Here is a 27,157-nt window from a genome sequence, read left to right on the forward strand (position 1 = left end):
TCACAAAAACACTGATGCATTTGGGGATAATTATATACCCATGAAACTATCACCACCATCAAGGCCATAGACATATTTATCACCTCCCAAAGTTTTCTTTTCTATTGTTGTATAAGAACACTTAACAAAAGATCCATCTTCTTTGCAAATTTTAAGTATGTGATGCAATAATCTTAGCTATTGATATTATGCTATATAGTAGATCTCCAGAATTAATCTTGCAAAACTAAAATTATACACTTTAACCATTAGTTTCTTGGATTGGAAATAACAGTATATATATCCCCTACTTAGACAAAAGGCAGAATATTAGGTATATTCTTCTACACCTTGCCTTTTGTACTTAACAGCTTGCCCTGGAGCTCTTCCATGTAAAAACCTACGAAGTTTTGCCATTTTCTATAGCCATATAGTATATGGTTCTATGGGTGTACTATGGTTTACTTTGTCCTCTATACACTGCCTTTTGCTATTATGAAGAGTGCCACGGAGAATATGCATATGTATATACTTCATTTTGCATGTGTGTGACTACAACTATAGCCCATTTTCCAAAATTAAAATTGCGGCGGCAAAGAGAGGTACTTTTTTACTTTGATAGGTATTGTCGAATTGACCTGTAAAGATTATACCATCTTCCATCATTGGCAGAATGTTTCCCTACAACTTCATAATTGTTTATAACACTTTGTCTGATTTTTAAAAAGAAAATGCCATTCCAATGATTCTGGCTTATTTGAGCTTGTATTCTCTGAGCTCAAACCAACTGTTTAATGTATGAATTTGAAGTTGATGTGGTCAGCTCTTTATTATTTATTAACATAAAAAGGAGCCATACCGTAGATATTCACAATGGCAGAAAATTCGGTAGTAATTCAATTCAGCTTTGAAATGTATTATGACATTTTCCCCATTAAATTTTCTTTCCTAACAGTGTCAGCAACAGGAAGCATTAACTCAGTTTTTAGCACAAACTGGGTACTGATGGAAGAAAGTGAAAAATTGGAAAGAAGTCAGTATAGGATTCAGAATTTTTCCACCTTACCTCTGGGATCATAGATAGTATTATTTTGGCCTTTTGATACCTATATCTATATATTTTCAAGTGTTGCAACATGATCAGACTACTTGTATTAAAAAATAGAGTCATAGTTACCATTGAAATGCCCAACACAAGTATCATATTCCATTATTTTCAGCCTGAGAAGTGTAAACCTTTAAGGGAAACAATTAAGTAGCACTAATTAATCAATTAATTAAAAATGTAATGAAATTAGTTCCAACATATTTTAAATTGCTCCTTACCGCATATCACTTAGAAAGTGGAGAATGCACTTAGAAAGTGGAGTTGATTAGATTGGGTTGGCCTCAGCATGAGCCTCTGGTGGGGAGGGGTCCAACAGTACAGAAATGTCTGATTTCAGCCTTTCTCCCTCCTTGCAGCATCTTCCTCAAAGAACTGGAGAAGTATGAGCAGCTGCCTGAGGATGTGGGACACTGCTTTGTTACTTGGGTAACCTACTGAACTTCTCCTCCTACGATCCCATGTTTTTCAGGGGTACAGGTGATACCAGATGGCATCACTGTTCAGTGCCTGACTGATGATTGGTGTCACTGACATTCTAACACAGGACCAGGGGCTGTAGAGAAGATCCATGAGTAGATCTGAAAGAAAGCAGTCTATCACTGAGCACCAGAGCCCTCCTTGGGAAGGGTCCTTAGATGTTGTGTCTGATATCTACCTTAAAAAACTTTCAAAAACTGAAATGTCAGGAGATTGAAATAAGACCACCACCCCTGGTAGAAGAACTGTTCCAGCTCCATCCATGAGTTATTTTTAACAGGATGAGGGAATTAGAACTTTAGAAATCCACCAAGCCATTGTTCACATTTTCTTCCTTAGTAAGAGAACAGACTCCTTGGTTATCCATCCCAATCCTGACCTACAGGATGTATACGTAGTCATTCTCTTTCTTGGAGCTGTTGTCATGGGCCAAGTAAATGGGCTGAATGTACCAGATTTTAATTATATAAATGGAAACACTAGTCTTTGTTAGTATCTCCACGCCCCATTATCCTGAGTTCAGGCTCATGATATGTGTACCAACACCTCCAGGGAAGCCCACCTAGTACAATAAGTGCAACTAAACACAGAAATCTTTCCCCAGGGCCAGGAGTTCTAAATATTCAACAATTAACTAATTAGAACTACTACTCAAAACAGGCTAATTACTTTTCCAATGTCTTCACAATTCAGAGAGTTTGCGCTCTTAACAGCCCTATGGAATAGGCAGGGCTGCGGTTATGTTTTATATTTTATAGATGGAAAGATCTCAGAGGAGCTGGGATGTTGAATAGTCCATTGACCTATAATTAATACCACAGTTTATCCTGCAACTCTAGACCTGAGTTGCCTCCTTTTTCTGAAACTGTAACATTTACTTCCTGGCCTGCCCTCTTAAGGAAATCTCAGACTGCCATTTTATTTTGTGCTAATACATTTTCCACCTCTAAATACATGAGCCCATGCACAGTTCACATTATTGCTAATGATAGTATATGATCCCTTGCACAGCCAATGTAGAGGAAAAATGAAACTGACCATTAAGTGAAAGGATTTTTTTTTTTTTGGTATCTTGTTTCATACATTTTGTGGATTTGCCTTTCAATCAACCATAAGTATGATTTATTAGCATCTCTTAGGGATGATGAATGCCTCCTAAATAGTACATAAAATCGGTTTCAGAAAACCTTTAGTATACAATATGCTCATTTTGCCAAGAATTATCTCAAAGTGATTTCTTAAGTCTTATCACCTTAATGTATGACTATAATGCAGGAGTGAAGGGTAGAAAGAGTTGCCACGTATTGAACGGCAAGAGTTATGACCACGAAGCCTCAAGTCAACTTGCCTGGGCTCCACTGCTTTCTGAATTTAAAGTGACCTAACCTACATTGTGGACTTCTCATGTGGCTCAATGGTAAAGAATCTGCCTGCCAATGCAGGAGACACAGGTTCGGTCCCTGGGTCAGGAAGATGCCCTGGAGAAAAAGAAATGGCAACCCACTTCAATATTCTTGCCTGGAAAATCCCATGGATAGAGGAGCCTGGCAGGCTAGAGTCCATGGGGTCACAAAAGTCAAACATGACTTAGCGACTAAACAACAGCAACCAACCTCATGCCACTATTTTCATACCTGTTAAGTGGGTTGATAATAAAAGAACTCATCACATAGGGTTCTCATAAGGATCAAATGAGTTAATATGTATAGAGTACTTGGGAAAGGAAGTGCTGGCATAAGTGAAACCTGCTATAATTAGCACTTAGGCTTCTTTTTTAGAAGAGGACACCCCCAATGTTATGCAGGCATTGGGATGGGGAGTACTTCACAGTTGGGAAAAGTGCTTGGTGGGCAAAGTACACGTGACTTTCCCAGTGGAAAGGCTGTGAAGCACTAACCCAGGAGATGTCAAAGACATAAGAAATGAATTTTTACCAAGCCATAGGATTCTTGACTTGAAGTGGCAATCTGTTTGGGATTCACTGTTTAGGATTCACTTAGGACCCCCTAAGGGTCACCCTGCTTTCGTTTTCCCCCATCATTGCTTCTGGCACGTGTGGGATGGTGGCACAGTTGCTTGACATGCCCTAGAAACTGCCCCCATGGGGACATTTAGAGTGCACGCAGATCTCCCGCTGAGATTACACTTCATTTTCATTCTTTGACTTTTCGTTTTTAAAGCAAATGCTATCATTTTTCAAGATGGGAAGCAAATTATAGGTAACACTAAAAGGGGGATACTCTCTCAATAAATTCTGTTCAGCTTCAGAACATATTATGATTTGTAAATTGATTTCTCTAATTCTATCTAGTACACACTAGTTTTTAAATGAACTCTCTTTCAGTGAGCGCTCTTCCCCTGCTGATAAGAAAAAAGTATCCCCAAGTTTATTAGGGTAGCACAGGCCTAATGAGCCCAGGGCATTTGCCACAGGATTGTCTGTGCCAGGCAATATCTAAGGGCTTAACTGCACAGCACTTGATGGCACAGTCAACAGAAGGGAGCAACTAATGGATGCTGATCTATTATTATCTTTGTTTTTTTAGGCAGACAAATTTCAGATGTACGTCACCTACTGTAAAAACAAGCCTGATTCCAACCAGCTGATCCTGGAGCATGCAGGCACCTTCTTTGATGTAAGCTGTGAATTTCCATTCTTGAGCCACTGATGAGCAGGTGGAATGCTTCTCTACTTTGAGGTTATGGGTTTCTAACTATCCTTTGTTCCTCATTTTTCTTTATTGTCCCCCCAATCCTCTCTCTTGTGGATAAAACATGGAAAAAACCAAAACCACTGTTTATCTTTTGTTTTGGGTTTCCCTGGTGGCTCAATGGTAAAGAACCCATGTGCCAAGCAGAAGACACAGGTTTGATCCCTGAGTCAGGAAGATCCCCTAGAGAAGAAAATGGTAACTCACTCTAGTATTCTTGCCTGGGAAATCCCATGGACAGAGGAACATGGCGGGCTACAGTTCATGGGGTTGCAAAAGAGTTGGACACGACTTATAAATAACAAAACAACAATGTTGTGTTTTATTTCATCCCATCTCAAGTGCTGTGGTTTCTGATAAGGCACATTTGCCTGCATATCTCAACATCATGGAGTTGCAAAGAGTCTGACATAAGTGAGCAGCTAAGCACACAACACCAAATCTAACTAGCCATAAATCTCATGTGTAGAAGAGGTGTACTAGGATGCAGGTGCCAGTTAAGATGTTCCACTTCTACAGCATGTGTGTGTGTGTGTGCACGCGCGCTCACGTGCTTAGTCGCTCAGTCATGTCCAACTCTTTGTGACCCCATGGACAGTAGCCCTCCTGTTTCTCTCCATGGGATTCTCCAGACAAGAATACTGGAGTGGGTTGCCGTTCCCTCCTCCAGGGGATCTTCCCCTCCTGGGGATCGAACCCAGGTCTCCCGCGTTGCAGGCAGATTCTTTACCATCTGAGCCACCTCTATAGCTCCTCAAATGCAGGACTTCTCAAAGTGTGGTCTCAGCTCAGCTACATCGTTATCACCTGAGAACTTATTAGAAATGCCTATTTTTGGACACCACTCCAGATCTATTGAATCAGAATCCCCAGGGCTGGAATGAAACAATCTTGAGTTTTAAGGAGCCCTTCAGGTGACTCTGATGCCCACTCAGGTTTGAGAATCACTAACTACTCTAATACAATTGTTTCAACCTTGACTGCACCTTTAATCACCTTAGAGCTATGAAAAATACTGGTTCCAGTCCCAGCCCTGATTGTGTTATGATCAGCCTGGATTTGGCCTGGGCATTGAGATTTTTAAACATTTCCAGGTGAGAGTAACGTGCAGCCAGGGTCGAGCACTTGTTCTGTAGTGGAAGCCAAGAGGAGATTCAGAGCTGATGTGCCTTGTCAGGGCCTCTGGTTTTGGGTGAGCACACAGTCCTGTTGGCAAATGATGTGTATATGATACTGGTCCCCAGAGAGTGACTTATTGGCTATAACATGAACAGAATCAAATGGATCACTGTAGGATGCATGGAAAGAACAAGGGGGAAGAAAGAAATGAGAATAAGAAAGTGGCGTTCGATGAGAGGTGATGGCAGTGATGGCCATTCTGACAGTCAGAGCAGAAGTGACAAACACTTGAAATTCAGAAAACTTTAAATGTCTGTAAGTCTAACTTTCTGCCTACTCATTCCTTCTCTAAATATTTGCATGTCTACTGTAAGTAAGATAATGTGCCAGGTCCCATGGGGTCTCAGACATTCAAACATGGTTCCCAAACTCAAGTTTACAAAATAATCCTTCTCTGAGCATCTTTCTAGCCTGACCTGCTGTAACAGAAATGATTCTACAAGTGTCTTGTTGCTCAGTGAAGGAATGATACTTGAATGGGTGAAAACCAGACAAGAAAAAACAGACATGATTTTTAAAGATGGAGTATTACTATGGAAATGGTCCCAAAGTGAAATTTGTGAGGTTTTGTTTAAACTGAAAACTCAAGAAAAGTACTTCTCTGACTTGGTATCAGAAGTTACTGGGTATCATTTTAGATGCCCTTTACTCCTATTCTCTCTCCTTAATAATGTATTTCTCTTAATATATTTCTGGGTTTTTATCAATAGTATCTAGAAGAGTCTTTTTGAAGTTTTATATGCACTGTGTCCTGTCTTCCACTTCACATATATATCCTGTGCTCTGAGTAGGCTGCAGACTCATCTGCCTCCTTATCTTTGCACACACTATTCTCACTGCCTAAGATAGACCGTGAGCCCTTTGCACACACTGCACACAGGCACACATAGACACCCTTAGAAGTCTTCCTGTCCTTAAACGGTCAGTCATGTGTTGCTTCCTATGTGAATCCTTGCCTTTCTCTTTATGTGCAGTATACTTTGTCTCTTTATGGCATTTGTAACCATCTGCCTTTTGAAGGTTACAAATGCCATACTATGCCTTTTGTGAGCTCCTCAGAAGGTTGACTCATGGTTTGCCTGGTTCATTTTTTACATGTTACAGTGTCTGGTGCTAATCTGCATTTTCCTCTCATCCTACATTCCTCATATTCCTGTTTCTAGCCAATTTCTAGGCTTTGATTTATAAGTTGGACATACCCCAAATTTTACACCCTACCCCCCGTTTCTAATATCATGCCTAATGAGCCTGTACATTAGTTGGGGAGGCCAATGCAAGACAGAAAACCAGTCCAGTAGGAGTTCCTGGAGCTTGGCCTAGAGGTGGGGAGGGAGGACAGCAAACTCTCCTGATGGTTCCCTAAACGTTCTAGAAAGCATCATCTTTGTAGCTTTTTCACTCCCATCAGAAGAGTTTCCCTAAATGCTATACTTAGAGACCATCTACTTTAGGCCCTCTTTCTATCAGAGATTAAACCCCCAATAAAGACAGCCCTGTTATCCATTACTGTAAAGAGAGCACAGAAAATTCAAGCACCAGAAAGGCCCACACATTGACATGATCCAGCATTTTCTACATCAGACGTAGGAGCTGTGAGGCGGTGATGACTGGTACCCTGTTGATTACTAAGCTTGGTTGGCTGACCCAGCCACTGGACACCACCCCTTCCTTACTCTCCACATGAAGCCTTCCCAGAACTCGGCATCTTGTCAGAGAGGGAAGCCAGTCAAAGTGCCTTATTGCCTGAGCTCTCCTGCCAAAGCCCCAGATAAGCTCAAAATGTTAATTTGCCCAAATAGGGTCAGGCTGCCAGCTGTTTTGCCCATTTTCCTTGAACAAGTCCTGATATAAACACACAACTTTAGGGAAGAGGCAAATGAGTGAGAAAATTGCCACCTTCTGGGATAGCTGGAGGAAAATGGAATGATTTATTACTATTATTATTCCCTTTGCTTCACCTTCCTTCATGGCCCGTAACAAGTCCTACTTTATCTAGGTTTAAAATGTTTCTTGTAATTCTCCTGATGCTTTGTGCTCACTAACCTTCATTTATGGCAAGCCCCCACATTACACACCTGCAGATATAGACGTATGTAGAGGGTACAGTTTGTTTTAGTACCTTCGCAGACACGTGCAGCCATCCTCACAGTCAATTTTAGAGCATGTTCATCACCTCATAAGGCAACCCCACACAGTCCACCTTATCCTCCCTATACCCCCAGCTCTGAGCAACTGACAATCTATTTTCCATCTCCATAGATTTCCTCTTCTGGACATTTCTTTTAAAAATGGAATGATAGGTGTTCTTTTGTGACTGACTTCTTTCACTTAGCATAAGGCTTTCAAGGTTCATCTATGTTGTAGCATGTCTCAGTATTTCATTCTGTTTTATGGCCAAAAAAATACTCTGTTGTATGACTATAATACATTTTGTTTTTTCACTCATCAGTTGATGGACATTTGGGTTATGCCCACCTTTTCACTACTTTTAATAAAATAATACTACTATGAATATTTTGCAGCAGTTTTTTGTGGGCATATGTTTTGATTTCCCTTGGGTATGTACCCAGGAATGGAATTGTTGGATTGATGGTAATTCAATTTTTACACACTTAGACTTCTGCAATAATCTCTGGACTGGTCTCTCTGTCTATTTCCCAATCTCTACTCTCTGTGTTGCTATTAGGCTTATATGAGTCTTTCTGAAACATTGTTTTCACCATGTTTTTCTTCTATATAAGATCTGCGAAACTTGACCCTTGAAAAACTCACCATCATACCCTAATTCATCCTTTTAGCTCTACGCCATCAATGACCCATGTACGTCTCGCTTATCTAACTGTATTTTCACTTGTTCCAGAATCTAGGTGTGAGCCTCTCTACTGCTCAGGCACTCATTATCCTCTAAAGACACAGTGATGATTTCCTATGTGTTTTGGTTTATACATTTTCCCTTTTTTCCCCTTCCAAGAATAGTTTCTATTCATTTTGTACCTTTTTCTTTTCTCCTCTCTCCTTAACCCTGCCCACCTCCTCCCAGAACACATACGTGCACATGTCCCACCGTGTCTAACAGTGTCCATTTTCATCCCTGTAGGAGATACAGCAGCGGCATGGTCTGGCCAACTCCATTTCTTCCTACCTAATTAAGCCTGTCCAGAGGATTACCAAGTACCAGCTGCTCCTGAAGGTACCTCCCCCCTCTATGTCACCCTGACCACACTGCCAACCAGGTCCAAGGAATCCTAGCTTTGCCCAGGCATGGGAAAGCTTCTACCTGAAGACCTTTCATCTGCCTAGAGCAGAACTTCAGCAATGAGCCCACGCTGCCATTGCTGGCTCCAGACTGCATGTTCTATCCTGTGAAATCTCCCATGCTTATTTTGGGGGAAAGAGGAGAAATGGAAGCAGGGATGGATTGTGATTGTTTTCATATCCACCACTGCACAGATCCTAGTGACTGCCACCCCAGACAGTGGTGGGTACACAGAGACTCTCCCGTCCTTCCCTTCTGGGCAGATTCCTCCTGGTGGCCCTTGCTTGGTAGGATCCAGGATCAAGGTCTTAGGGTCAGTGCCAGCATGGGCAGTGGAGGCCCAGGGCAGCACCTATCATTGCCTTAATCTCTGTTTGTCTAGACTAGTAGATTTTAAAGAGGAAATAGTTTGAAAGTACATACAAAGACACAGTGACAACTCTGTATCTGTAGGCTCCTACGTGTTACGGGTTCTTCTAGAGCCAACCAGGAGATATGTTTTTTCTCCCAACCCTTTTCTTTAAGAGTCAAATCATCAAATTATATAAAATACGATGTGATTTGGGCTGATTCTTCTCAGAGAAGAATACACTAACAGTCTGAAAATGTGATACTTCTCAAAGAAAGCCTGGGAAGTCTATATCTTAGGCAGTTATATAACTGTATCTACATTAACTCTTAATGTGTAAGGGTGGAGTTTTCCCTAAGTTTGACTATATTTCTGGTCACTTCTCAAATGCAAAAAAAGGATTGTGAGAAGCATGTCGTAAGTAGTATAGTTCTAGAGAAACTCTGATGAAATTCAGGTCTATGAGATGCTTGCTGAACCTCACATTTCCTAGCTGCTTCAGTAAACCTGAAAATCAGTCTTGTTTCAAATCTAGATTCTAGTCATGTTGAAGTGCGCCCGCCTTTCCTGTTTGTGGGGTCCTACTGACTTAGCACTTGTAGTTCCAAGATGAGAAGAGTGGGGGCAGCAGTGAGCTACGCCCCAACCTCTCTTCTCTCTTCTGGGTTAGGAGCGGGTCTTACCTCATCCTTATTTTTCAGCCCCGTCCTTCAAACCTTCACCTTCCTCAACTTCAGGACTTCACTTCCAGGCACTCCAGTCTTCCAACCCTGTAGAAAATGACTTAGAGAATCACCACAGGGCATCCATGCCTTTGGCCTTTATTGAGGACTAGTGTCAGAAATAACTATGTGCAGACCATCACAGCTGTTCGGGTAGAACTTTGAAGATGCCATTCTGTTTTTGAAGTTTCTTATATAAAGACTCACAAAAATTCTCCTAAGATCTCAGCATAGGGCATGGGTATTCTTTCCTGAAAAATTGGTGTGCCAGACAGTCAGTCAGTTCAGTCGCTCCATCGTGTCCGACTCTTTGTGACCCCATGGACTGCATCACGCCAGGCTTCCCTGTCCGTCACCAACCCCTGGAGTTTACTCAAACTCATGTCCATGAGTTGGTGATGCCATCTAACTATCTCATCCTCAGTTGTCCCCTTCTCCTCGTGCCTTCAGTCTTTCCCAGCATCAGAGTCTTTTCCAATGAGTCAGTTCTTTGCATCATGTGGCCAAAGTATTGGAGCTTCAGCATCAGTCCTTCCAATGAACACCCAGGACTGATCTCCTTTAGGATGGACTGATTGGATCTCCTTGCTGTCCAAGGGACTCTCAAGAGTCTTCTCCAACACCAAAGTTCAAAAACATCAATTCTTTGGTGCTCAGCTTTCTTTATAGGCCAACTCACACATCCATACATGACTACTGGAAAAACCATAGCTTTGACTAGACGGACCTTGTTTGGCAAAGTAATGTCTCTGCTCTTAAATCACAAGAACTTGAGGTCCTTCTTTGCCTTTGACTGTCAGATAGTGTCTAGTTTTATGGTTACTTACAGGAGTTTCTCCTTACCCCAGAGGTGGGGAACAATCTTCTATCCTGGATTCTGACAAAACATTTGAGTAAGCATAATGAATGGGCAGTTGGATGGAGCAGGGTTATAGATTTAAATGAAAAGTATTGTACTGTTGGGCTTCCCTGGTGGCTCCGTGGTAAAGAATCCGCCTGTCAATGTAGGAGACCCAGGTTTGATCCCTAGGTCGAGAAGATCCCCTGGAGGAAGAAATGACAACCCACTCCATTATTCTTGCCTGGGAAATCCCATGGACAGAGGAACCTGGTGGGCTACAGTCCGTGGGGTCACAAAAGAGTCAGACACGACTTAGCAACTAAATAGCAACAATAATAACTGTATATAATTATCCTCTCCTTCCCTAGACCACATGATGTATGACCCTTCTAAATGATTATTATTATACAAGAAGATTTTTGTGGGTGTGGTTTTCAAACTTAAGTATTTCCAAAGCTCTTTCAGGAATTGGTAGGGTTGTGAATTTTTTAAAAATAAAATAAAACTGACTCACCCATCCACACTGCCAGGGTCTCCAGTCAATTAGGCCTCAGTTCTAAGAGAAATATAGGTTTCACCCCTCCTTGTTAATACCTAAGGCTGAAGTTCCTAGGATGAATTTTGTGCCTTGGGCAAGGGAGAGATGTGGACAATGGATAGGCTGCCCTGTGCTTTGCTTTAAGCAGATGGAAGGGTGGGCTCTGGGCTTTAACTCTGTGATTAGCTGTTTTAGAAAGAGAAGACTATGCAGGTAACTGAGAGAGAAGACAGTAAAGTAGGGGGAATTTGCTGTAGAAATGTTTTAAAGTTTTTTGGGGGAGAAAAGACTTAGTAAGATAATTTTGACCTCTTTCAAATGTGCTTGTAGCTGAGTGCTTGCTGAGTAAAAGAAAAATAGTTTGCTGAGCTTTTACTATAAATAAATAATATGGGATTTATTTTCTCATTAAAGTCAGCTTTATTCCAAGTAAATTGATATTTAATTATCAGTATCCTCTGAGTTCCTCCCTTTAGGTGTTGCATAAAAGTGAAAGTCAGAGTGTTCAATATTCTCTGTGTAAATCTGCTACAGCTGTCCTTTTCAGTCTAAATTAAATGTGGAGCTTTCTCCGTTTCATAAACTATAGCAGAGATCTGAGGAGAACTCATTGGTTTTGCTGGTTGGTTGGTGGACATGCCAAATTGCTTTGGGAGGTTAAAGTAATTGGTGTTTTCTGTTACAAACTGTAGCCTATTTCTTATTTCCCTCTTATGTTTCTGCCTAGAAATTCCTTTGATGATATATGAGAACAGGTTGGAAGGGTTAAAATTAGGTAAGGGAAGAGAACTTAAGGTTGGCAGAAGTAAATGCAGCTTTCTGAACAATGATGCTGTTACACTGACTGGAACCAAAGACAGAGCTGAGAAATGATCTTGTCTACCTCCCAAGCGTCTGCTCTAGGTGGTGTATCTCTTCTTTGGACACTCAGAGCTCCCTTCTTCATGTGGGAAGATAACACAAAGGCCTGGATTTTCATATCAGATGATCACTAATCAGATATTTTACTTTACTAATAATTTCAAAGATACAGATAATCCAAGACAGAGATAAAACACAGAAGTCCAGGACCACCAAAAGCTCCACGATCTTTCTTACAACCTCAGGATATGCTGAGATCTTGATTGGCATGCAAAGTTTCTAAATAATGCATGTTGCATCCTATCACTTACCCTGAAGAGAGCCATTTCATCATGAAATGTAATCACTTTTTACTTAGTTATGTAACTTATTTGATACTTTCCAGGGAGCCATTGATTGTAGGTTTGTCTACCATAAGAAGTCATAGACAGGCCAGACAGATCCTACTAAAACGCACCATAAATAAAGAGTCTCCTGCTGGCAGGTACCGTTAGTTTGTCAGGAGGTCTGTCATTGATGTGTTTATAAGGTTTGGTCTTGTCAACTTTCTTTCTTTCCTGGAAGTGCATCCCCACCCATCCACCCATTTCCTCCCTTCCCCCTCCCCAGAAGGGGGAAGTATGGTTTGTAGATCTGTTGCTTAACTTCTTCCTTTCCAGTGTCAAAGTGAGCAAGATACGATAACCCTGATAGGAAAAGCGAAACCCAGCATTCCTCTGGTTTGAGTGAAATCATTTTGAATGGTCTTTATGGTTACTAACATAGTTGGAAATTATCTTTTCTCCATAACCAGATATTATATATCTTTTATGGAAAGGGTAAAAACCTAGTCTCCAATGGAGACGTTAAAGAGAGAGCATGGTCCAGGAGGACAGGGGGAAGGCAGGTTGGCCTGGTGGATGGAGTACTGGATTTGGATTCAAGAGACCTGGATTCAAGCCTCTACATGGCCTCCAATGAGTTCTATAACCTGGGCAAAACCCATGTCCCTCTTGAGCACAGTGTCCTCATTTGACAATCCAGGGACTAGTCCATGATCCTATCTGTTAGCCCTGGGCCGACATCTAATACATATAATCTAAAAATCTTTTAGGACTCTGAAAAGCTATAAACCTATACTTTCCATAATCCCTAGTTGTTCCCAGTGTGGAAGAAGTCATTCAGGCAGTAGAGGTGTGTCAATAAAAGTGGTGCTGGAGGTTGGCGTGCAGTGATGTGTCCTCTTTATGATCGCATAGTACTGCACCTCTGTTTGTATGTTTTGCCAGGGGTATTCCCTGACCTCCAGGTTAGTTGAGTGACAGAGAATACCCTAGTTGCTCACTTCTAGTGCCAGCCACTTGGGAGTTGGGTTGAGTTAGTTGGATTAGATTGAGCTGAGGAAACTCAGTCTGGGAAAAGCATGGTGGTTGAATTCTTTGGTGATAACCTCTCCACCCCAGAGGGGTTCCCAGAGGGGACCATTACAGACAATGAAGCTAGCTTCCCTGGTGGCTCAGACAGTAAAGAATCCACATGCATTGTGGGAGACCTGTGTTCAATCCCTGGGTTGGGAAGATCCCCTGGAGGAGGGCGTGACAACCCACTCCAGCATTCTTGCCCAGAGAATCCCCATGGACAGAGGAGCCTGGTGGGCTACAGTCCATGGGGTTGCAAGGAGATGGACAGAACTGAGTGACTAAGCACACAGCACATAATTCCTTGAGGAACTGGTATATAATTGCCTTGAGGGGTTAGGTAGTGGGAGGCTGGGGAAGCTGGGGGAAACTGTTCTAACTGTGTCTGGATCTTTTCACAGGAACTTTTAACTTGCTGTGAAGAAGGAAAAGGGGAGCTCAAGGAAGGCCTGGAGGTGATGCTTAGTGTTCCAAAGAGAGCCAACGACGCCATGCACGTCAGCATGCTGGAAGGTAGCTGTGCGCTCAGCCTCCCGGGGAGCCTCCTCCTTTCCTAAAGCTGTGGAACTGGCGTCATGGGGGGGAAGTGGTGTGAAGTCATGCAGAGTGCCAGGCTGGAAGACAGGAGAAATGGCAAGTTGTTCCATAGGTCCTGGGGAAGTGTGAGAGGAGATCCACAGGGGCCAGCTCAGCTATCACCTGCCTCCAGGTAGCCCCAGGCCTGTGTCGCATCAGATATGTGGACAACCTGCTGCCTGAGAGCCAGAGTAGGACAAGCCATCACCATCCTTACTGGAAAGGTGTGAAAACCCTGACCCATAGCCATCCTGTTCATCTGCATAGCATCTGCATCGCACTTGTCATCATAATAAGCAGAAATCCGGCACATACACACACACGCTGTATTTAGCCTTGTCCTTCTCTCTTGTTTATTCTTTTAAAATCCATATAACATAAAGGTTACCATCCGAACCATTTTTAAATGTACAGTCCAGTGGCGTCAAGTACATTCACGTCAGTGTGCAGCTACCCTCACCCATTCGCAGCACGTGAGTCAAGTCCAGCGAGATAAAACTGAAGGGACTCTGTCAAAGCCCCTTCAGTCCACTGGAACCATGTTCTAGGGACCCAGAAACCTGGCAGAGTGAGACAGTAAAGCACTCCCAACACCACAAAACCCAGCAGATGAGGGCAGAGCAGCCATGGTCAAAACTGTTAGATGAGTTAATATTCCATATCCCAACCTGGGCTGGCAAACAGGTGAGATAAGGGAGGCAAGTCTTCTTTGTTGTACATAGTAACCCTGTGGGGTATTCCTCTCTTCGAGACCACTTTTCCTTCCCTGCCCCTTACCCCAACACTGCCAAAGACTTAGTCTGGTTTCAGTATATCCTGGCCACCCTTAACACAAGAAGCCCACTTCTTCATGCAGAGGAGCCATGATTACCTTCTCCAGACTGAGCACTGACTATCTGAATCTATTCCTAGTATCTCACCTTCTCCACCTCCTACTCTTCTGTTCACACCTGCTCCCCACCCCCTCCCCCATGTCTGCCTCTCTGAGCACCTTCTCCTCCAGCCTGTCCCTGACCTGTATTCTGGATCCAGGTACTTCAGTATGCTCTATGGACCAACAGCAGCAGCACCTGAGAACTTGTTTAAAAGTGCAAATTCATGGGCTCCACCCCACTCCTACTGAATCCCAGCCTTTTAGGGATTGAAGAATTGATTATGTGTTTTCATAATCAATTTAGGTGATTCTTATACACAATAAAGTTTCAGAACCTCCGTTAAAATGATACGAATATAAATTGCTGAAGGCTTGTGCACCGCATAGTACAGGAGCTATCAAAGGGAAGTCCTAGGAATGGAGCATTAGAAATGAGGAAATGAAGTGACAACAAATGGAGTGGAGTCGGAGGCACTCAGGCAGGCAGTGTGTGTCGTCAGCCCCATTCTGGGCTCCAGGTCAGCTACAGCGGGAGCTGTGGAGGGAGAAGGAGAGATGGCGTTTGCCCTTGCCGGCGCTCCCCGGCTGGCAGAGGGCTGGGGGAGACTGCTCTGGAACTCTGCATGAGATTCCCCTGATATTGGTTCCGTAGAGGAGACCTGAGGCAGAAAGGGGGTCTGATCCCAATGCCATAGAGCTGTCCTCTGAGGTGTGCAGAAGCCACAGGAATCAGCCTGAGAGAAAAGTGTGGGAGCTGAGGGGTCCCTGTCAGGAAGCCTGCCTCCAAGAGGGGACTGGAGCAAGGGGCCCACATGTGGTGGAGAAATCACACAGACTGGAAACGGGTTTTTTTCAGGGTTCGACGAGAACCTGGACGTGCAGGGGGAGCTGATTTTACAAGATGCCTTTCAAGTGTGGGACCCCAAATCGCTGATCCGGAAAGGGCGGGAGCGACACCTATTCCTCTTTGAGATCTCCTTGGTTTTCAGCAAGGAGATCAAAGACTCTTCAGGACACACGAAATATGTTTACAAGAACAAGCTACTGGTAGGTGGGGCAGGTGGGATCAGACGAGTCTCCCCATTTGCTAGCTCCCTTGGGCAGGAAGGGATCTTGTACACTCTGCTCGTCTCTCCCCTGGTGCCACACCAACACCATCCTGGACAAGTGAAAGGCATCCTAGTTGGAAAGTGCCCCCTCAGCCCACTTCCGCATCTTAGAGCTCACCTTTCTTCTTCCTGTTGGCGTGGGCGCCTCCCTCTTCACCCTCCCTCCCTGCTACCTGCTCATCAGGCACGTGCCTGTAGGTCCTTTCATCCTGGGTAGAAGAACAGAACATCTGGTCTGTTTAAGTTTGATTGACAGAGCCCCTCCCTCGGTCCTCTCCTCTCTGTTGCCTTTCCCTTCCCACCCCAGCCCTAAGTCTCCCCACCGCCCTCCCCTTCCCCGCCTCTCACAGGCATTTCCTGTCTACAGACCTCAGAGCTGGGTGTGACCGAACACGTAGAGGGCGATCCCTGCAAATTCGCCTTGTGGTCTGGGCGCACCCCATCCTCAGACAATAAAACAGTGCTGAAAGTAAGTATTGCTCTCTGCTGGGCACAAGACCAGGGTTGGGTGTAACCAAAGGGGGCTTAGAGGGATGTGGGCAGGATATGCCTGAAAGCTGGGGCCTCTGGGCTTCCCTCAGGAGGGCAGCCCCACATGGGTGTTCAGACACAAATTCTATCATGAAAGTAGCCTGAAATCTCAGACTACTGGTCTCTAAGTCCAGGTACTTGTTGGCGTGTGGAAGGAAGAAGGCAGGGAATGGCCTTAGTGGGGCCCACTTAAATATGTTCTGCCCATGTGGCCACTTCAAGTGTCAAGGATGACAACTGACCTTTGGCAAAAGTCACCTTATTTTGCTCTACATTCATTCTACATTTCTTTCCTGAACACCTTCCGCATATAAGGTATTCTGCTCAGTGGAGGCTGTGTGTGAGATATAGACCCTTACATTCTAGAAACTTGAGTGAATCATACGAGCGAGCATGGGAACTAGGCCGATTGAGAGGAGTGTTGAGAAGGGTCCCTAAGGAGTCCCCTCAGCTCCCCAGAGTACACGTCACCGGGGAGCTGAGTGAGCACTTGTGGTCACGCTAGTGAAACCGAGGACAGATCCTGCATGTGGCGCACCCGTCAGCTGTGTGCTTCTCAGGGAAGTGCTCATCACCAAGGAAGAAATGGGCCAGCCCTAAGCAAGCTTCACACTTGTTCACTCTGTGTTGTCAGCATGGCTGCTGCCCGGCATGAGGAAGAAGTACCTGAACAGACTTCCATGAAGACAAATAGGGTATTCATGGAGTGATAGCAGTGCCTTCAATTAACAGGTTTACTAGGCTAAAAACCTGGGACCGACTCAGTCAGTACAAGCCTATGTAGTCATATGGGCGTTGGACTTACATCCAGGTTCGATATAAGTATATCCGAGTTAGACCAGTATATCCAGGTCTATATATCCATTTGGTAAGTGGCTGCTGCCTCCAAACACCCCCTTGTTGCCCCTCCTGTATTCTCCAGACCTCCCCAGAATCCAGTAACTGAAGTGTTAATCCTTGGTCCAGCAGGGGCAGATTTCATTGTTGGTCAGTGCCTCCAAAGTTATTAAAACTTTGAAAATGACCCTGTTGAAGTTTTCATTGAGTCTTGAGGTCAGAGCCCTGTTCAAGGAGTTGGAAAAGCATGTCCGTGGGATTGAAGTCACAAGTATAAAACCGGGAGGGAGGGTGGGGAGATGATTTGGGAGAATGGCACTAAAACATGTATAATATCATATAAGAAACGAATTGCCAGTCCAGGTTCGATGCAGGATACAGGAAGCTTGGGGCTGGTGCACTGGGATGACCCAGAGGGATGGTATGGGGAGGGAGGTGGGAGGGGGGTTCAGGATCGGGAACACATGTACACCCGTGGCGGATGCATGTTGATGTATGGCAAAACCAATACATTATTGTAAAGTAAAAAAAATAATAATAACAATAATAAAAAAATTAAAAAAAAAAAAAAACCAGAGAAATAAACCCCTCCAACATTTGGTATCCTTGACCAATGATGGATTAAGCCTGCAAGAGAAGGGTTGAGAACTGTTGCGGTGGATTGAAGGGAAATGACGTTCTTACTGTCTCTCCCTGTGGCACTGCAGGCCTCCAACATAGAAACCAAGCAGGAGTGGATCAAGAACATTCGAGAGGTGATTCAAGAAAGGATCATTCACCTGAAAGGAGCTTTGAAGGAGCCGATTCAGCTCCCCAAAACACCAGCCAAACAGAGGAACAATAGTAAGAGGTAACCAGGGTCTCTGCCCCTAGCACAGGGGTGGGGTAAACCTTTGCTTCTGTGGGGGTGGTGCACCCCTCTCTGTGGCACCCCACTGAATTCTACCTAAGAGGAGTCACCTCCTCTTAAGCACCTCACCCATCACTGTCAGTTATACTCAGCAGAGCTTCAGTGAGCACCTGAGTGTGTTGGGTACCCCAGGAATATAAAAGGGAGTCCATTCGCTCAAGAATCATCTGACAGGCATGTCTCACACGTGGGATAATTAAACAAGAAGAGCTAGGGCCACCGGTAGGGACGGGAAATGCTGCAGGCATCACGGAGAGAGGACTTGTGATGGGCACTAGAGTGAAGTGTATGGGGAAGGCTTTGGGAGGGAGGTGGCTGAGGGGAGGGCTCTCTGGACCGGCTTGACAGCGAAGGGCTGTGACGGGCAGGGGTATGGCGTCACTGCGGCTCTTACTCTACACCTCCACCCCTGCCAAGCCCTCATCTTCTTTCATTTGAGGCAAGCCTTGTGATTGGGCAGAAGATGACTTTTCTTAAAATATCTTCATCTCTCTGGGTCCTTCTGAATCCCAGTTTTCCCTATACCAGTGGGTGACTGCTTAAGTATTTCTTTCTCAAGTCTCCTTGTGACAGTCACCTTCAATGACTCTTTGGAGGGCACTTTAAAAGAAAGAATAGAAAAACTTCATGTCAATTTTGGAAAACTCGAAAAAAAAAAAAAGTAAAAACAGAGTTTTGGAGGTTATGGATGTTGGTGATAACAGGCTGTCTTCTCTCCTATTCATGAATGGAATAAATTCAGAAGATTTAGTTGACCCTTTGGTACCAGCCAGCATACACAAGCCAGGGAGCCACCAGGAGAGGTGGTAGTCAAAAGAAGGGTGTGGCTAAGGTAGAGAGAGATTCCCCCAGGGGCAGGAGCCCCAGGACATGCATGGCCAGGATAAGGCCCCTGCTAGGTGCTGAAAGAACAGTTATGACTGTGCTGGGGAGGGGTTATTTTCAGTTACCTGTGTCAGGGTAAGGGGCACAATTAGTTTAGTGCTAGAGATGGATCCTTCTGTAGCGAGTCTTTACTTCAATAAAAGAGAGAATGAAAAACAGTTATAAGGAACTCAAGGTCCAGAACCTTGATGAGAAAGGATATTCAGGCGAGGCTGTCCAGGGAAAGAGCCCCTTTCTCCTCTAGTAGAATTTGAGCATTTCTAGAACATGGGATGGACATACCTTGGAAATGCCTCATGCCTTGCCTTGGTCGTTGTCAGGTGATGAGAGAGTGAGAAACCTTGGTGGACTCTGCAGAGAACAGCCAGGCATTGTGTTATTTCATTAGCTTGGCTCCCTATATATGGGGACAGAGTTTACAGAGGAATGGGTTGGCTTGGGGAATACTTCCTACCCTCCTGGCTAGGCTCCTCACCTTCCCCAGAACTAGCTTCATCTGGAGTGGACCAGAAGGTCCTGCAATGGGCCAGAATAGTAGGAAGCAGGAAGTACAGCCAGCTTGGAACTATCTACAAATGGTGGGGAGCAGTGTTCCAGATATCTAAAATAACAGATGATCTAAATGTCCTTTATTTTTGGTTTTGAAATGCATCACATAATTTTTTTTTACAGCAGATTTTCCTTCCTACGAACATGTGGCTTATATTATTAAAATAAGTTGGCATTTCCCAAGCCCACAAGTGGTGTTGAGAAAACAGTCGACTTAGAATTATTCTGAGTGGGAGAAACTTCTTATGATTAGCACTCTCTGTGTATGTACATATGCATCACATGTATGCACACATGCACACACATGTCCATGTTCTCCCACACTGTAGATTGTAATGGTGTAGACTTTGATGAGACAGCTTCAATAAATGTTGCCCATGGAGTAACACTCTCGGGCAGTGAGTTCCCATTTCCCCTAAGGCCATATTTTTCTAAAGTAGCAGCAGGGGTATGACTTTCACACAGACCCCCCCATAGGAAGTGCTGTCATTTCCTGTGCTGATTTATCCAACCCCTGGCCCACACCTCCAGTTTTTCCTGACACGGACCCTTTGGCTTTCACCAGTTGCCAGACCGCTAATGCCCCTTGGCCCAGCCTTTGTGTTCAGTATGGGATTGGGACCCAGTTGTAAAGCAGCAGAGTTGAGGGAGCATGTGAATGAAATGGTCCAGGGGCCTAGGAACGGTCCAAAGGCCAGGAGTACACTTGGGAGACTGTCCTGTCAGACCCTCAGGAGCACAGCTGGCTCCAGAGCTGCTGTGGAATCTGTGACTGTCCTCTTATCTTTGAGAAGATGCCTTGGCTTTCTATGTTAATAAGAAGTCATCATAAATAAGCATGCGATCAGTAAGACCCACCAAAATGAAGGCAATAAACTCTTCCTCCAGACGCAGGAGTTGAGGGTCCAACATAAGGACCCTCCCAAGGATCATCTCCCCTGGAGAAAATATCCCACCCAATTTTCTTAAGCAAGAGAATCACAGGTCAAAAAAAATTCTTCTCAGCTCTGTTCTCTTTATAAGCCAGCTATAAACCACCCCCATCCTGTTACAGCACGCACAAAATCTGTTTGAATGCCCTGAGCTCTGGGATTGTTGCAGATGACCCAGACAGTTGGAGAGAAGCCTAGGTTCTAAGCAGGTGCTTAGAAGCAGGTGCTTCTCCCTACTGGCTATTATAGACCCATTCCTAGTGAAAATAAATAGCTGCCCCCTCTGTACCATGGGCCAGAAGAGTTATAGAGAGTCATTTTGTATTCAGTTATCAACATAGTGATTATGTATTTGCTAAGCGCAAGAAGTGACATCATTGAAAATCACATGGGACTGCTTCCTTTAGTGGGATAATTTTAGACAAATCCCTGCTAAAAAGTGCTAAGGCTCTGCTCTGCCAGACCAGCTGGAAATCCTTGTGTGCTCTAAACCCACAGTTGTTCCCCCCACCCCCACCCCTGCTGTTTTTCTCTTCTTCCTGCAGGGATGGAGTGGAGGATGTTGACAGCCAGGGGGATGGGAGCAGCCAGCCAGACACCATCTCCATTGCCTCTAGGACCTCCCAGAACACAGCGGACAGTGACAAGGTAGGCCAGTGCCCCAACCTTCCTCCCCAAGACTTCCTACTGGCTGAACCACTCCTGGAAGGCCACCCATGGAGGAATGTCTCCCATGGTGGAGCCTGACCTCAGTAGCCAGTGGTCTTTGTGGCGGCCAGAGGAGAAAGAGCTGGAGGGCTGGAGGAGATATGCTATAGCCAACCTTCCTCCCCAAGACTTCCTACTGGCTTAACCACTCCTAGAGGGCCACCCATGGGGGAATGTCTCCCATGGTAGAGCCTGACCTCAGTAGCCAGTGGCCTTTGTGGCGGCCAGAGGGGAAAGAGCTGGAGGGCTGGAGCAGATATGCTACAGCGTGGAGATTTTGTCTGAGGGGACAGAAGATTGAGGGGCCAGCCAGCCCTCTCATGCCATCAAAGCTTAGCAGCACTGGGGAGAGTGAAGAGTGAGTCTGGGTTTCCTCTCCTGAGATGCCCCAGGGGCACTTATTAGGCTGTGCTTTCTGGGAGACTGGAACTCAGGAAGCTGAGACTGGGATAGTTTCCAGAGACCTTAGTGGCTGTGACTGGCTCATCCCGAAGTTAGACCAAGACCAGTGACTTTGGAAATGGCCACAGAGATGCCAGTTGGAAGGGGCCTCCTGTCCGAAGGCACTCTGGTGAAAATGATGCCTTTCTCTGGCCAGAGTACTGGGGCCCAGTTCCTGAGGGACAGAGGACCAGGAAGTGATGTTTGAAAAAATGTGGAGGGATGTAGTTGTCTCAGGAGAAAACCTGGTCACTTGCTCTCTTACATTTTGGAGCAAGTGAGTAAGAGGAGCTCTGATGAGGAGCCAAAGAAAGGAGACTGTAGCAGAGACTTGGAGTGTTTGCTCAAGCCACGGGAGGAGTTCAGCGGTCTGAATGTGCATCAGGAGCGGGGGAAGGTTCTGTCTCTGACCCTCCTCTCATCTGTTTACCTGAAGGTCAGAAGAGTGTGAGATGATCCTTTTCTGAATACTAGGGATTTTATTAATAAAGGTAGGGGTTTTCAAAGGCTAATTGATCCTAGTTTCTAGACTGAGTATTTTGGCCTTAGTCCTCCAGCCTCAGGCAACATGCTGTGTCCTGACTTCATTTTAGTTTTCTAAATTAGGGACACTCTTTTTAGGATAATCTGCATTTATTAGAATTTTTCCAAATTTTTTCTTTCTTACTGGAAACTTCCTAAGATCATGGTGCAAAATCATTCTCTAGACTAGTGTTCAAGGACATGCAGGGTAATCAATTCTATTTGACATCCTGCTTTCATTTTTGACTATCAGAGTAGATGGAAAATTGGATTTTTCTACTTGTTAAACATACAAACAAAACTATTTCTGTACTTCCTTTCTCCTCCTGTTGGTTGTTTAGAAATATAACCTAGAGTATCCTATGAATGAAAGTGGTTTTTTTTAAGCAGTCAGTGGTGGTAAGTGATCATGCTTCCCATGTTCAGCCTAGGAGCCTATTAGTTGCATGGTGGTCGTCCAGGGGATGCTTCCCTTCCGGCTGCTACTTTGTCTTCCCCAGGGCCGTTAGACACCTCAGCCAAAGAGTTGTCTTAGGAAGCCTCCACTCCAGCCTTTCCTTGTCTTCTAGCAGGGTGATTGCAGTTAGAGTAGATCACTTCTGACAGCAGCCACTTCTTTATTAATGAGGAACCCTGGTAGTTACACGTTATTCACAAGTGAGGAAACTGATGCCAGAAAGTCTGAGTGACTCACCTAAGAAAACCCTAGCAGCGAGTAGAAAAGCAGAAACTAGAACCCATGTCTCCCTGATTCACTGTCATGTTTTCTCCTCACTCTAAAAGTCAAAGCTTTGAGCTCCCAGTGCTAAGATGAGCTCAGCTAGTAGGTCCTGCTTCACATTCCACAAAACTTCCAGGCACATACTCGTGAAAAAGCACCCACCACGTGCCAAGCTCTGTGCTGGATACTGTAGAGACATGTGGACTCTTTGTTGAGTGTGAATTCTTATTTGTGTAATTTTCGTTTCATGTATGTCTCTATAGCCAGGCTCTTAAGCCCTGATGAGGGCAGGGGTTATGTCTGTCTGTTTCACGGCTGTCCCCTCGGCACATAGCACACAGGGATGCTCAGGAAGTACTTGGGGAATGAACAGAGCAGGCAGGGAACTCTAGAATGAAGAAGAAGCTAAAACAGGTGGTCTGAAAGCAGCCAAACATACAAATAGTGTATTTATAAATATGCTAAAGAAACCTGGAAGTTTCCTTACTTCAAGCAAAAAGCTTTGATCAGCTGGAGGACTGGTCAATTCCCAATTACCTTCTCAGCCTTTGGGAAATATGAACAGTAGGTTGGAAGATGAAGAGAGATTCTGTGTTCTGACAGGAAACCTGGAAAATCACTTAGAAACAGTCAAATAAAGGGAGGGCCTGTCTGCAATCATGCACTGTGATTAGAATGTTCTTACTCTTCTAACACTAAGCAGTGAGAATGGGACAACCATGTGTCCCCTTGACCTGCACTGCCCTTCATCAGAGAAACTGTTGATTGGTATCTTTGAATTTAAAAATGTTATCAACAGTGTTAAAAATTTCCCCCTAACTATACCACAAGACCTGGAAACTAGTCTTCACTGGTTTCCAAGGAGTCAGCTGAATAGACTCTGAAGAAGAGAAAGAGAAAATGGGTTAATTCGGGTAGGCTGAGTCATATTCAGCAGGAGGGCAGACAGGGAGACTGTGGGGAAGGGACGGGGCAGAGATACCTCACAGAAATCAGGGTTATTTTAACAGTGAGTTTCTAGAAAAGCCCCAGTCTTTTTCTTCTAATCCAGAGGAATGAGAATAGTAGAACTGTGGGCTGGATAGATGGTGAACATAACCATCAAAGGGCCAGGACGGATGGCCTTCGGGACCTGTGGGATCCTAAGACACCTCTGCAATCACTTAATGTGTCCTCTGTGTGTGGGGTAGGGTGGAAGGAGTGTGGACACACCTGGGTTCAAATTCCAGCTCTGGCACTTGCCCTTTGTGTCACGTTGCACGAGTTATTGCACCTTAATCTCCCAATCTATAAAACAAAGATAATACCCATCTCACTGAGTCTTTGGGAAGGTTAAGTAAAATATGTTTAGTTGTTACCTATTAGACACTCAGTAAAGGTTAACTTTCTGTCTTTATTAGAAAGGAAATAGAAATCTAGAGACTGAATAAGAGTACTTGATTATTTAGCAGATTAAAGATCTTTGGAAGTTCTTGAATAGAGTTCTGCCCTCCAGGTCCATGGTTCATTAAATGTCAAAAAGTTTTTTCTATATTAGACCTAAAGGGACATAGCTTCAGTTTGCTTGTCTATAAATAGAACAACTTTACTCCACTTTCCATTTGCTAAGCCTTAGAATCTAAAATGTAGCTATTTGTTGTTAGCATTGGCTCTTGGTTTATTTTGTTATCTAATGGGTTATGATCCATTATTCTCAGGTATTTCATTTTAATCCTCAAATTGTATCACCTTTGGCCAGTGGTAACGCCTAAAGCTTTAGATATTTGAAGACAGTTGACTTGTCTTTTCTATTTTTTAATCTTCTTTTTTAGAAGTTCTCAGTTTCTCCAGCTATTCTTTGTATTAATATATTTTCAGACCTTTCCATATCCTGGTTGCTTTCCTCAGATTTACTCTAGTATATAATGATCTATATAAAATGGGGCTTGCAGAGTGACATATAGTACATTAGATGTGAACTAACCAATGCAAATTCAGCTTCTTGTTCTAGAGCGACAATGCCTGCCCTCCTCCCTAAGATGTTTTACCCTGTATAGTAGGATGTACAATGCTGACTTATGGAATCTCCTTGCCTGTTTTTGTGGCCCGCTCTTAGTTGGGCAGGTGACTTAGTAACCTGAGTGTTGGACTATTTAATATCTATTAGATGTTCTCTTGTTTAATTCCATCCATATTCCAGCATGTTTTGAATACAGAATTATTCTGTCCAGTGTATCAGATGCATTCCCCTGCATTATTGGCTAAACATACTTTTTGTGACTTCATCCAAATTCTGACTATGAAGACAAGATTGAGAACAGAAGACCAACAAACGACGAACATCTGGCCCTTCCTCATTTCCCACTCAGGTTTTGAAACTTGGGTCTATCCTTGTCTGACTCTTCCTTTTAGGAAAGGGAACGCCCCCATTTTCCTCTATAACAGAGAAGCTGGAATTGCTTGTGGTATGTCCTCCCTTAATGAGGAATCAGTCTAGTATTCTTAATTCTGCGTTAAATTCTGACAAAGCCAACATGGGTGCCTCAGTAAATGATATGAATAGCTTTCCCCAAAGTTTTTTTTGTTCAGCTCTCAAATGGGTCTGCATAATTAGGTTCTACTTTATCCTTGTCCCGTGTAAAAGTGTCATTTCCCTGAAGGCAAATGGATGTCCTTACTTTGTCCATAGAGCTCTGGATCTGAGCCCCTTCCTATTCTGTCCAGATTATGCTCATGGTACTCTGGACATGACTATAAGACCCTCTTGCTTATACATGTATTAGGTGGTGGAAGTTTGCAACCATATTTCAGAGAAATCCAGAATCATAGAATTCTAGTCAAGCAAGGCTGAGTAATAAGGTAGTAGTGAAGAAGTGTCTTGTCATTGAACAAGATGGGTATCTGCCAAATAATTACCAACTAATGGTACAGAAGTAGCCAGCTAGGCAGTGACAGTCTCTATGCATGTATATGTTGTTTAGACTAGGCATGCCAGAGGTGCTCAGTAAGTGCTTATTGAATTGAACATTACAAACCCCTCCTAGGAAGGGTGCTCTCCATCCAAAATACGCTATGAATTTCTAGACATGTTCAGGCTGGCTGGAGACAGGAAATTGAGCTGCAAGTGCTATTCTCTGCAAAAATTGTAACAGAAGAATACTGCTGAAACATCCCAGTGCTGACTGTGACTTGAATGAGGGATTTCAAAAACAAGCAAATGTGATCTAAGTTACAAGGTGGGCTGATAATGACAACGTGCTGAAGGGGGACAGGGAAATGCCTAGAGAAGCCTGGAGATTTCAGAATACAACTCAGAAGTGTTTAAACTCTCAACTGTCAAATCAGTATAATGAGTTATGATCCAAACTTTGTTCTACTGTTTGGGAGGAAATATTCTGTTTAGAGATGGCAAGGGCCAGACTAAGGGGACAAAGGATTCCTACAAGGTCACTCACTGCGGTAACACAATATCACTAACAAGGAGCAGGGCAGCCTGGCTGCAGAAGCCTTCTGGGAAAGAACTTCTTTACTAAAGAGCCCCACCTGGTTTATCAGACCCTGGTGATCCTGACACATGTACTCTGGGAGCACAGAACAGGCCACTAGGTGCAAGGGATGTAGTCAGAGAGGGTCTGGCGCCCGCATTGGTATATTGGTGAGGGCCCCGCCCGTGCACTGGCCTATTTCATCTCTCTCCACTCATGCTCTGTTATGCTCTTCTGTGCTCTCCGTTCATGCTCTGCTGCATAGCAGGTGCGGCTCTCCATGCTGAGAGGGCAGCAATGAATGAACAAGCCCTCCTTTGGCTTGCTTTCCTATATAAGGAGGAAAGGTAAATAACCAGAAAGAGAAAGGATGGCATTCTAGTCTTCTGCTATTAACAAGAGATAAAAAAGGCTCCTAGGTTTTTCTTGTAAGAAAAAGTGGGCTAATGCTGCAATTGGAAGAACTTGCCTTAAATGTAAGAAGTTAGTTTCCTTGTAGGGATTATTGTTGATAGGGGGAGAGAAAAATAGACTCTCCATTTAAATGGGCTCATAGGGAAACTTCCCTGGTGGCCCAGTGGCTAAGATTCTGTGCTCTTAAAATGGAGGGGGCCAAGGTTTGATCCCTGGTTGCGGAAGAAGCTCCCACATGCCACAACTAAAGAAAGATCCCAGCCAAA

The 27,157-nt window shown here is 44.1% G+C and overlaps 1 protein-coding gene across 17 annotated transcripts in view; it reads left to right on the top strand.

The window, feature by feature from the left end:
• The window catches only part of KALRN (kalirin RhoGEF kinase), a 705,208-nt gene that overhangs the window by 472,799 nt on the left and 205,252 nt on the right, over positions 1 to 27,157 (top strand). For all 17 annotated transcript variants that reach the window (XM_025281073.3, XM_025281358.3, XM_025281444.3 and 14 more), the window contains 8 exons: positions 1,444 to 1,513; positions 4,111 to 4,200; positions 8,552 to 8,644; positions 13,820 to 13,931; positions 15,725 to 15,915; positions 16,345 to 16,446; positions 18,053 to 18,195; positions 21,167 to 21,269. In XM_025281073.3, coding sequence (XP_025136858.1) covers positions 1,444 to 1,513; positions 4,111 to 4,200; positions 8,552 to 8,644; positions 13,820 to 13,931; positions 15,725 to 15,915; positions 16,345 to 16,446; positions 18,053 to 18,195; positions 21,167 to 21,269 — 904 coding nt within the window. The remainder of the gene's footprint in view (positions 1 to 1,443; positions 1,514 to 4,110; positions 4,201 to 8,551; positions 8,645 to 13,819; positions 13,932 to 15,724; positions 15,916 to 16,344; positions 16,447 to 18,052; positions 18,196 to 21,166; positions 21,270 to 27,157) is intronic.

This window comes from Bubalus bubalis, chromosome 1 (genome assembly GCF_019923935.1).
Source record: "Bubalus bubalis isolate 160015118507 breed Murrah chromosome 1, NDDB_SH_1, whole genome shotgun sequence".
NCBI classification, from domain to species: Eukaryota; Metazoa; Chordata; class Mammalia; order Artiodactyla; family Bovidae; genus Bubalus; species Bubalus bubalis.